Source organism: Mytilus californianus, unplaced genomic scaffold (assembly GCF_021869535.1).
Source record: "Mytilus californianus isolate M0D057914Y unplaced genomic scaffold, xbMytCali1.0.p SCAF_2, whole genome shotgun sequence".
Taxonomy (NCBI): Eukaryota; Metazoa; Mollusca; class Bivalvia; order Mytilida; family Mytilidae; genus Mytilus; species Mytilus californianus.
The window spans coordinates 67,854,969-67,868,079 of NW_026262668.1; the positions used below are offsets into that span (position 1 = coordinate 67,854,969).

At 32.1% G+C, this 13,111-nt stretch overlaps 1 protein-coding gene across 7 annotated transcripts in view; it reads right to left on the minus strand.

Annotated features, from left to right (window-relative positions):
• Positions 1 to 13,111, minus strand: part of LOC127728084 (N-chimaerin-like) — a 43,450-nt gene that overhangs the window by 13,180 nt on the left and 17,159 nt on the right. For all 7 annotated transcript variants that reach the window (XM_052235293.1, XM_052235295.1, XM_052235294.1 and 4 more), the window contains 6 exons: positions 11,279 to 11,334; positions 10,213 to 10,244; positions 7,853 to 7,966; positions 6,548 to 6,875; positions 3,988 to 4,047; positions 3,504 to 3,588 (listed from right to left, as the gene is read on the minus strand). In XM_052235293.1, the coding sequence (XP_052091253.1) occupies positions 3,504 to 3,588; positions 3,988 to 4,047; positions 6,548 to 6,875; positions 7,853 to 7,966; positions 10,213 to 10,244; positions 11,279 to 11,334 (675 nt within the window). The remainder of the gene's footprint in view (positions 1 to 3,503; positions 3,589 to 3,987; positions 4,048 to 6,547; positions 6,876 to 7,852; positions 7,967 to 10,212; positions 10,245 to 11,278; positions 11,335 to 13,111) is intronic.

The following is a 13,111-nucleotide window of genomic DNA, read 5'->3' on the forward strand; positions in this document are numbered from 1 at the left end:
TACATGTCCAACAAATCTATGGCTTCCATGAATTATTTCTTAAATAAACTTTGTGCGTCCGAGGCACTTTTCCTGCTTTACTTTCATCAGGAATGATCAAACCTATACATTTAAAAACCAGGTAATGTATAAATATGTAGACATGTTAGAAGCTATATATGACCAAAAGGGACCTAAAACTAGAGGCTCTCAAGAGCCTGTGTCGCTCACCTGTATTTACTGATGCTTTGGAAATCATGTAAAATAAGGTTAAAATCATAATTAATAGTATTAGATATTAGAATGATATCTAAGATAATAACAAAAAACTGCAAAATTTCTGTAAAATTACTAACTCAGGGGCAGCAACCCAACAACGGGTTGTCGGATTCGTCTGAAAATTTCAGGGCAGATAAATCTAAATCTGATGAACATTTTTGCCACCTGTCAGATTTGCTCTAAATGCTTTAGTTTCAGCGATATAAACCAAAAACTGCATTTTACCCCCTATGTTCTATTTTTAACCATGTCGGCCATGATGGTTGGAAGGCGGGGTCATCGGACAAATTTTTTAAACTAGATACCCTAATAATGATTAAGGCCAAGTATGGTTAAATTTGTCTCAGTAGTTTCAGAGAAGAAGATTTTTGTAAAAGATTACAAAAAATTACGAAAAATTGTTAAAAATTGACTATAAAGGGCAATAACTCCTAAAGGGGTCGACTGACAATTTTGGTCATGACACCTTATTTGTAGATCTTACTTTGCTGAACATTATTGCTGTTTACAGTTGATCTCTATCTATAATAATATTCAAGATAATAACCAAAAAACAGCAAAATTTCCTTAAAATTACCAATTCAGGGGCAGCAACCACACAACGGGTTGTCAGATTTGTCTGAAAATTTCAGGGCAGATAGATCTTGACCTGATAATCAGTTTTACTCTATGTAAGATTTACTCTAAATGCTTTGGTTTCAGAGATATAAGCCAAAATCTACATTTTACCCCTATGTTCTATTTTTAGCCATGGCGGCCATCTTGGTTGGTTGGCGGGGTCATCGGACACATTTTTTAAACTAGATACCCTTATGATGATTGTGGCCAAGTTTGGTTAAATTTGGCCCAGTGGTTTCAGAGGAGAAGATTTTTGTAAAAGCTAACGACGACGGACGACGGACGACGGACGACAGACGCCAAGTGATGAGAAAAGCTCACTTGGCCCTTCGGGCCAGGTGAGCTAAAAAATTAAAAAATTCATCTAAGGTCAACTTGCCTCAAAAGTATCTATTTGTATTTGACTAAATATTACAACTATCTGAACTGCAATTGGAAATATTTGAAAAGTAACTAATTGAAAAAAGAAAATAGATTCTCATTGTCCCATCACGTGTTGAGGTCATAGATTTAACTTAAAAAGTGCAATATTTTGTTGAATGGGAAATAAGAGGCAGAAGATATCAAGGGAACATTCAAAACTCACAAGTCGAAGAAAAAATGACAAAGCCACAGCAAAAACCAAAAAAGGGTGAAAAGATGAGCATGTCCACAAAACTTTGCATAGAAAACTAAGGATTGAACAAACGGAACCCACCAAAAACTTGATGTTCAATTCTTATTCTTTCAGATATCTACAGTTACTACGAGTGTGTTCATCATAAAGGATTACTAGTGAGAAGGAGTATGGATAATCTAACAATTGTTCCCTTAGGAGTGTATCCAAAATGTTTTGGCTTAATTTATTAACATCTCATATCAATATATTACCAAGGTTAAATATTCTATTCATATACAACAAATTAAAAAAAAAATCATTTAACTCTAAAATTTTTATTCGTGAAAAAATGTATGGTTAGTGAAGTTCTTCAATGAGGAAGTACTCTAAAATATATGTAAAGCTGTAATTGTATATACCACTTAAATGACACCATTTTAATCATTTAATATTGTATACTTAAACTTAAACTTCCTTGATTATTTTTTTTAAGTTATACAGCAAAACCCTTGTTCTTTTTTACTTAAATCCAGTATTAAAAAATACCCTGTCATATTTCTATTTTGATAATTTAAGAATTAATGAAAAAGGCATTGCACAATGCTCTACAGTTTATCAGATTTATGTTTTTATTTGTTAAAGCAAATTAAAGAAAAATAAAAATTTAGCAATTTTTCCATTTGTAAAGGAGCATAACTCTAGAACGGTAAAAGTGACGCCACCAAAATTCAAACTTGATCTATATTTAGTAGTAATAAGCATTGTGTATAAGTTTCATGACATTTGGTTGAGGCAAACTAAAGTTAGAGAACGGAAACCAACTTTGGGACGTATGTACGGACGGACGGACGAACGTACAGACGGACAAGGGTAAAACTTAATGCCCCCTCTGCTACGGCGGGGGCATAAATATATGTAATTGTAAATGTTCATTATAAAAACTATCAAACATATGAAAAGAAGAATAAATAAAATATATACACAATTATAAAACTTGTTGACTGCACAGCTGTTATTTGGAGTATGAATGCTAAGCAACATATTTATGTTAGAATTCAAATGTGCACTTACTAAAAAAAAAACATAAATTCATATAAAATCTTATTCTGTGTCTTTCTTTTTTATACATTAATGTGTTAATCATCAATATTATTCATTGTCATCATGTAGTTTGATGTGATATGTGTTTTCTGCTTACTTAATATGACAAATTTGTAACTCAAATATAAATCCCCAAAATCTGACTTGAAGTCATATGTAAATAATCCAAGTATTGACTGATCAAACTATATGTCATGTTAACATAGAAGTATATTTATAAATTAGTGATAAATAGATAACCACACTTTGTTTCAAATAATGGCTCTGGTATCATTCTTAGACTCATAATAAAATTATGGAAAGGCCCTATATAAAATAAGGGTATGATTGCCAATGAGACAACTATCCACCAATGTCCAAATTGACATAGATTGAAGCAACTCTATGTCTCTGTATGGCCTTCAACAATGATTTTATTTATGAATGTTTTGTTTCTGTACTTGTGTGTTTTATTATTATGATGGACCAAATAAAATATGGAGCTTGAATACACAATCATAAATTGTCATATCGAAAATAGGCACACGGTTTATAAAAAGAATTACTGTTTTACACAAATCTCATACCGCATTTCATGCATTCCATATTTATGACGACACACTTGACCTTGGACGAGTCAAACCTCGGATAAGTCGAATACTTTTGTCTGGTACCTTCAACTTGGACTTAACGAGGTTCGACTGTATTTAGCTACAGTGGCCATGTTGGTTGATTAGTGGACTGCCATAAAATGTTAGTCTTGTTCACCGACCGTGCAAGGGCTGTATAGCCAGTCAAGGTCGTTAAAAACTTCCATATATATGTCTAGTTTATCATGACTAATATTGCCATATATACACGATGGGATAATATCTTATAAAATTAAGTTTCATCACATATGAAAAATATTCAAATAAAAAAAGAATTATATCTTATCTACCTCGCTTACCTTGACATTTGACACCTTGTGCTATCAATCCCCACATAAAGTTGGCACAATAATCACACCAGTTCAATCCAATAAAATTAGTTGTCTAAAACATAAATTTTTCTTTTAATATCATATGTGACTAATGCACCGAGCAATAGCCTTTGTGTAAACATAAAATCAGTGTCATTCTTTTACATCTTTGTTGGATAAAAATGTTAACAATTCTTGTCTTCAGCACCACCACACTAAAAAATCATGATTAACTTAGTGAAGTTTTGTCATGCATTGAAATTAATCTATACTTACTGAAATATAAGACAACAGTTGCTAACATATAAAATCTGTACACTAAAGAGTGGTATCATAGTTAAGTACTTCTAGAAGTTTTTTTTTTCTTTTTGTATCTGTATCTTTAATTTCAAGCCTCTTGGCATGATTTTTACATCTTCTTGTTATCATAATCTCCTTCTTTTAATGATTTTGTAGATGTTTTAAAACATACCTTAAACATATGAGGCTTTTCATACTCATGGACATTTGCATTCAGTTCTTCTGTCTCTAGCTACAAAATGATGAGAACACTTGTTTTATATCAGCTTTAAGCATGTCAAATATTTTCTAGCCTATAACAGAGAGAAGAGGTTGATAGTACAAGAATTCGTTTATGTGTATTTTGCAATTTAATAGTAAAAGGACAGGATTATGAGAGCAAAACTGTCAGAATTCTTGTAATCAAAACAAACTTTATATCAAAGATTTTTAGTTCCACACAGGTCTGGTGTATTACAAATATCATTTTCAGATGGACATGTGTCTATCTGACAAACAGGATTTTGCAGATAATATGTTTTTTGGAGTCACTTACAGATGGGGTATAAGGGAATATATAGGGTCCATAAAAATAATCGTGTTGAAAGAGGTTCCTGCTGAGCCCCAATACCAGTTTTTGATCTACACTTATAATCCCACTAACATCCACCCCCAACGCATGCCCTATACATTGTATGTCATGTCTGTGTCCATAACATATTTTAAACTCATGTAGGGTTGAAATATCAAAATTTCGGTTGGAGGCAAGATTAGAGATTAGATTGATAATAATTTCTAACAATTTTTTTTCTCTAAAAATATCGCATTATTTTTAATCAATTTATCAAGCCCCTTAGGTATAGAACTTGGTTCCACTGTCTCTGTCTGTGGTACAACTCCCATGCAAGGGTAGTCTGTTTGGCTATGCAGGATGAATAAATACATGCAAAGAATGGTTGGAATGGGGATGTTGAAACAAACGCCTTGTGTAGGGAGAATACCACACTGAAGAACCTTTGCACCTATTCTTTGAAAGGACAGGTAAGCGGCCAATTGCTAGTCAAATTTTTTGCCCCTATCAAACATAAACTCATTTTCCAGTGGCAATCTTAATTCATGGCCTTTATCCAAGTCCTCCCACTCTGCAGAAACAACCTGTTTTATTTATTTTTTATTTGTTCGCATACTGAAGATGCACGAAATATTTGCTATTGGAGTTAACAAACAACAATCATGATAATCCATCAAACATTCAAGTAATATCACCTTGGCAAATAAGTATTGAAATAAAATTAAAAAAATAAGAAGTATCAGAAGATATGCATCACATTAGAAACTGGCATGTATACATCAAATAAACTTCAAATATAAAAAGTCTTTTTTTCTTTTATTTTCATTGACTGCCAACAATTACCAAAGTCGACACAAAAGAAGTTTGTTGGTACATTGTATAACAAAGTTGAGGCTGTTAGAGTGACATCAAACCGGATTTCCTGCAGGGGTCGAACCCTGAACAGTTGAGAAAGTATGAACACTACATCTAAGCTTAAAACAGCTCTGAATTTAGATTGTGATTGAATATTTGACACAGCATAGGTTTGTGACACAAAATGAATGTGGTCAAAGAACTGAAAAATTTGAAATTGGACATTTACCTATTATGGTCCAATATCCAAAATCTAAGTACATTGTTAGAATCAGCATATAAAAGAACCCCAAGAATTCAATATTTGATGAAATCAAACAAAAGTTTAATTTAGGACCCTTATGACCTCAATGTGGACCAATTTGATAAAGGAGCCCACAATCCAAAATCTCTAAATACATGGTTAGATTCAGCATTTCGAAGATCCCCATAAATTCAATTTTTGTTGAATCAAACAAAGTTTAGTTTTGGACCCTGATTTGGACCAACTTGAAAACTTGGCCCAAAAATCTAATATTTAAATACAGGTTTAGATTCACCATTTGAAAGAACCCTATATATATTTAATTTATGCTGAAATGAAACCCAGTTTAATTTTATCCATATAATTTTCTGTTCAAAGGGAAATAACTCAAACTGAATAAATTATAAACACATAGTTCTCTAAAATTAGATATGATGTTACACAATATATATCTATTTTCAAATTATAATCAAATATAATTAATAGTTCCAAAATTTTTTCTTTCATTTGTTGCAAACTACATTATGTAATATAGATGTGCATCTTATCTATTAATGTCAACAACTTTATCTACACAATGTAATGTAATGAAATATATCCATTATTATCTAATTAAAGGAGTTCACTTAATCTCAAAAAAAATATATATATAGCATTCAGAAAATTAGTTTATACAGAATCACAAACAACCTACCACAAAATTCTTTAAACAATTTACCAAAGAAAAAAAAAAGAAAATCCAAAATGTCATTTATCATTCATACAATGTCTTTTAAAAATCTTTTAAAAAATGAGAGTTATTACCCTTTGAACAGAATGGAGTAATTAATAAGAATTTCATCGAAAATTGGAATCTTGGGAAAGGGCTATAACTCAACAACGAGAAAAGCTAAAATTGAGAAAATTGAACATGACCTTCATTTAGTCACAGGAAACATCATATCTAAATTTGAAAAAATTTCGCGAAAGCGTTTTTATGTTAATGAACGGACACTGTTTGGCAGCCGCCCGCTGTACATCCCAAAAAACAATATGTTTGAACATAAAAAGGCAAACAGGAATTCAAGACAAAAATATACTTACATCATCATCAACCACGGCACCATTTGTTGCAGATCCATTTGAGATTCTTTTCTCCCCATCAGGCTGGTCACCTGGATGTCGAAGTACAGTTTTACGATTTTTGTCTGAAAGATGAAGTCGCTTTTTCTTGGCAGTGTAAGCCAGATATGGTGACTCAGCATAATTTGATTCATTAGAAAGTTTTGATATATAGTCTGAAGCTTTAGCTTCCACATAGAAGTGAATAAGTCCATCAGCTACTAAATCGTGTACTGTATCAAAACGTTTTTCTCCAACATAATGCTGACCATCATTAAATAATTTAAAGTTTTTGGTTTGTCCTTCAAAGCTACAATAAAAAAAAATACATTTTTCATAATATGTTGATGTAAGTTAACTTTAGTTCAAATATATTGTTAGTTTTCACATTTTTATCTTTATAATTATTCTGATACTGGTGAATATTAGGACATGTATATTTTTTTTACTTTTTTTCATCTTGAAATCAAAATGTAATAGAAATTTTTCACCTTTGATATCATGTAAACTTACAGTTCATGTGCACTGAATTCTGACTTATATCTCAATACTATGAAAGTACTATTTATCTTGAAGTACCAACATTCAGTAATTTCACATTTATCAAAATCACAAGTTTAATTATATGCAACAAAGCCACATTTTACAGTGACTTGATATCGGCAACCATGAATTTAAACCCATAAACAAACTAACTTCCAAACAAACAATGAAACTAGCATCCTAGAAGAAAGTATGTTCACGGTTCATTGATTCTAAACTTTGTCTCATATTTCTATCTTGAAGATAATTTATTAGAAGCTATCTGAACAAAAACTCCTTTCTCTTCTAAGATGAACAGATATAGATAAACAATTCTCTAATTCTTACCTGATTTATCCTTTTCCTGACCTGTTGATTATTTTTATTTAATCAACAAGTGGTTGTTTGATCTCAGTTCTTCACTGGTCAAAATTCAATTATGACGTCAAATTTTCTTGCTTTCCTCTGAATTTCCTACTGTGACGTCATGAAAAAAGGCAACCTTACCTGATGACGTCACATAGAAAGAACATAGATTATTGCAGATCATTCGAAAAGAAGGATTAAGATTGTCTGTATGTCCTCTAAAAATCAACAGATTCCACCACCAAATCTTGTGCAATACGATATATATCCACTCTCAACATTTAAATTTTAAATGTTTAAAGCGCTCAGCGAGCCTCGCATTTTAAATTTGAAAATTCAACTGTCTCGAGTGGATAAATATTGTATCACACATGATGCAGTGGTAGAATCTATATTTACCTAATAGCTAAAGTATACGCATCATGTGCTCTTTCACTTTTCCTGACTAGATATGAACCATCACCCTGACACAGCAAACGGTCAGCCTCTTCTCGACTTATGTTACCATGGTATCTACATAAAAAATGTTAAAATTTAATTAGGAAAAATCTTTATTACACATATATGTCATTTTAATGTATCAATTAGCATGATTAAGTTATATATATAAATGTCTAAGAATATAACTTAAACATGCTAATTGATACATTAAAATAGTTCTATTAGATTTTAAATAGATATACGCAATATTTCGCTAGACATACCAGCTCCATCAGGTGTGTGCATCTATCCAGGTGAAATCGGATGCATTACAAAAAATAGCTTAAGCTACAAGCAGTTGGAATAAAAGTTTAACATATTTATTGATGTTGTATAAATTGCACGAATTTCAAGATTATTGTTTTGATTTGTTTTTAAATCCTTTCTCATCTCTTTCATTGAGTCCATTCAGTTCAAGAGTCTGTAACTGGTGCATCCAAAATCTCTCTCTCTTTTGTCTCCCTTGCATGTCCCAATTTTGGTTTTGCTCAATGATTTGAAATGTGACGTTTTCAAAATCATGCCCTTCTCTTAAAAGATGTCTTGTGATAGGGCAGTTTCTTTCTTTTGTATAAAATGAAGGATGGTTATTCAGTCGGATGTTGATGGGTGTTACTGTTTCACCAACATATTGCACCTTGCAAGTTCCTTACGTTAGAACATAAATACAATTTTGTGTTTTGCAATTGGATGTTATAAATATATTGTATTTATTTGTTGTGACTGTGCTGAGGAATTGGGTTTCAATGTTGGTGACTTTGCAGCACTTACAGTTGCCTCTTCCGCATAGTTTATATCCTCCTATTTCGATGTCTCTTGTTTAGACACTTTAGATGTAAATACAATATCTTTGAGGTTTTGGGGTCTGTGGTAAGCCATGACCAGAGGTGATGGAAAAATCTCTTTTAAGGAAGGATCATTTTCAATAAGACGCCAGTGTTTGTGGACAACAGATGAAAGATTTGTCAGGTCTGACAGAATGAAAGCTGACAACAAATGGAATTTTATTTGTTTGGGTCGTCTTTTCTTTGTATTCAAGTAGGTTTGTTCGGTCTTTTTCTTATGCTTTACCGAAAGCTTCTGAAATGTTTTTGTCCTTATAACATCTTGATTTAAGTTGCTGTCTGAGTTGTCCCAAACGGTGGTTTAATTTTGATTCCGATGAGCAAATCCGCTTTAACCTGATAGCTTGGCTGTACGGAATGCTTCGGGAAGAGTGTTTTAAATAAACTGTTATCACAGAGATATGTCTTGCCTTTTTGTAATTTTGATAATGCAAATGTTGAAATTAAAATTGCAATACTTTAACATGTTAGTTATGCAAATATTCAAAGTCAATGAACCATGACTGAAGGTACATGGCTAAACAATCTCCATGGAATGAGATGTGCCAATGCTAATACAACTGTATACCAAATACCATTGACTTTTTATATGTTGTTCTCTTTAAACAAACATAAACACAAACATTAACTTGTAAACTATGTAAAAGTTTCAAAGTCAATGAACCATGATCAGGGGTGGGGCTATATAATCTCCATGGAAACGATACTTGCAAATGCCAATAAATTTGCATACCAAATATCAATGACTTAACATTAGCAGTTCATCTTAAACTGATCTAATCGCAAACTAATACATGTAAACTAAGCAAAAGTTTCAAAGTAAATAGACCATGACTGAGGGGGCGGGCCAAATATTCTCCATGGAAATGAGATGTGCTAATGCTTATACAACTGAACACCAATTAACATTGGCCTACCACTAATGGTTCCCCTTGAACTGACCTAATCACAAACTAATACATGTAAACTTAGCAAAATTTTCAAAGTCTATAGACCATGACTAAGGGGGCGGAGCCAAATAATCTCCATGGAAATGAGATATGCCCATGCTTATACAACTGCATACCAAATATCATTGACCTACCACTAGTTGTTCCCCATGAACTAGACCTAATCACAAACTAATACATTGTTGACGCCGTCACTGCCATTGCCGACGCCGGAAACAGCATACCTATGTCTCGCTTTTTGACTCCGTCAAGGCGAGACAAATATCATATATATATATATGATTTTTTAATTCTATTGTATACTGTAAATTCAGAAATGTTTCAACCATTTTACTACTGCGAAAATTGCGATGGGATAGTTTTTTCGCAAAAATAAACACTCACATTTAAATTTTGATAGCATATTTGTATCAAGGATTTGAATAGTAAGACTTACTATACAAATCCTTGTTTGTATGCAGCATTTCCTGAAATCTATACTTACTCTTTTTGGTAAAATGGTGGTCTGGTTGGTACCTGTAATTGTCAAAAATAAATATTTAATGGATATGATCACAGATATGCTACAATTTTCAAAGCAATTCTCCTATCCTCTTGTCCAATATTATCATTTCACCCAATGAGAATTAACATCAAAATTGAACTTAACATTGGCAACCTAACAGGTGGAGCATAATAAACTTAACGATACCCTTCCTAAGCACCAGGTATCACCCCCAGTTTTTGCTGAGATCTATGATGTTCCGTCTTTAGTTTTTTTACGAAGTGTTTTGTAGACTGTTGTTTGTCTTTTTGTTGTTTTTCTTTTCGTTTTTGTTGCCATGATTTGTCTGTTGGAGTCCTTCTTCCTTTTTCTTGCCATGATTTGTCTGTTGGAGTCCTTTTTCGTTTTTGTTGCCATGATTTGTCTGTTGGAGTCCTTCTTCGTTTTTGTTGCCATGATTTGTCTGTTGGAGTCCTTCTTCCTTTTTGTTGCCATGATTTGTCTGTTGGAGTCCTTTTTCGTTTTTGTTGCCATGATTTGTCTGTTGGAGTCCTTCGTTTTTGTTGCCATGATTTGTCTGTTGGAGTCCTTTTTCGTTTTTGTTGCCATGATTTGTCTGTTGGGAGTCCTTTTTCGTTTTTGTTGCCATGATTTGTCTGTTGGAGTCCTTTTTCGTTTTTGTTGCCATGATTTGTCTGTTGGGAGTCCTTTTTCCTTTTTTTGCTATGATTTTGTAAATCTTGCTTTGACTTATGAGTTTTGATTCTCCCCTAGGTATCTTACACCTTTTTTTTCATTTATTATTCTTCATAAATATGGTTTGGATTAGCTATGTACTTAATTGGCAGAGAATGTTACAATGTGATTTCCAACTAGGTTATGTGGGTACCACTGTAACATTATAGCCACCATGTATACCACTCAATCAGCAGAATATCAAGAACCTTTATAAAACGTTCCTTTAAATTTATGATATTTGGCCTCGCAATTACATACTTTAAACTAAAATTTATATTTGTTAAACAAAAGATGAACATATTTGTAATATAAACCAAAAACAGCTTACCTCCCTTTGGCATGGTATAACCTTTGGTTTAGGGGCTTGTAGCTGTAGTGTGTATACTGAAATAATCAATTACATAAAAGAATAATGTGTCCATATGACACAGATGTCCAGTGTGTAAATGTGCAAGAGTCAATGTACTAATTCAAACCTAATCATGTTTGTTTTCTTAAACTTAATGACATTTGTTTCTGTATGTTGTCATTAGAGATTGCTCAGGGATTTGAGTGCTCTCATTGTCCAATAACAAACAGTAATGGGATAACAGTGAAAGGGACGCCACCCAAATTCAACCTGATTTGTGATGGATGGAAATAAGCATTGTGTAAAAGTTTCATAACATTTAGTTGTTGCAAAGTAATGTTAGAGTGCAGAAACTGCAGAAACTGCAAATACAGCAATTTTTCCATTAGTAATTGGAAATAACTCAAGAACGATGAAACTGACGCCACCAAACTTTGAACATGATCTGTGTTGGCTGGTAATAAGCATTGTGTATAAGTTTCATAACATCTGGTTGAGGCAAACTAAAGTTAGAGAATGGAAACCAATTTCGAAAAAAAAATCACATGCTGTTATTTATATGATATATGAGACGGTTCTTGCATGCACAAACTAGTTGTCACGAGCGATTTCTTTTGCAACTCTTGAGAGTAGAAAAATAATGTGAATACAAATTGTCGCAAATATGTAAAAGTCATTTGAAAGTTGGATCTTCCCTTATATAAATACATCAAATAAATTAAAAAATCTTTAAATTAAATTGCTTCAAAAACAGCTAGAAAGGGCTAAATGTAAAATAAAGTATCTGCAAAAATATGTTGACTTTCAGTATATTAAATGCATTGTTGTGAGGTTGGTTATTGTTTCTAATATTTGCCAACACTGCAGCTACCGGTACATATATATTGTGTATTAAGATTTGATGAAACATAACTTTAACAAAGATTAAACACACATATTTTTATTTACAACCCCAAAATTTCACAATTTCCTCTTCATGTACAATGATGTATATATATATGTTAATATATTATAAACGTAACAACTGAATTATTTTTAAATGGTTGACACTTAAAATGCTAATGTATGTTAAGAGATAACTAAAGATCTCAGATAAAACATTCAGTAAGAATTTCCGTTGAAGTTTATGTCTGCTGCATAATTTATTTGTATAAGAAAAAGACTGAATTGATAAAGGCCTCTAAGTTTTAAACAAGGCTAATGAAAATTCAGAAATTTTGTGATGCTTTTATCATTGTGAAAATTGCGACAGGAAAGGTGTTAAAAAACTAAAAACTTGATCTTTTTAATATTTTGATAGAATTATATGTAACCAACACTTTTTTAAATCACAACAATAAATTTGGTAATTGTATCCTTTGATCAACAATCGCAATAATAAATACATGCAAATATTTAACTACAGTATATAATTAAGTTTATAAGATATTGGACACTGAAATTTATGTTATGAAACTTAAAATTCTGCAAACCATTCACCTTTGGGCCTTAGACAATTCAGATTTAACTTTTTAGGTCTTTAATTGTATAACTCTTAATGTAATCTTTTACTTTAAAAACTTAAAGCTCCATGTGTGCAATTGTCAAGGTAAATTCAGAAAAGTGCTTCAAGTATAATTGTTATGTTTACCTTTCATTTGGAAACTACTGATGAGTTTTTGCAAAACCATGCAAGTTAAAGCATATGGATTTATGTGTGATCCATCAAATAAAATTGTTTAACATTCTGTATGTGCCTATTTCAAGCCAGAAATATGTAATCCAGTGGTCGTCATTAATTGCTGTCTACATAATTGCATTTAATGTTGTAGG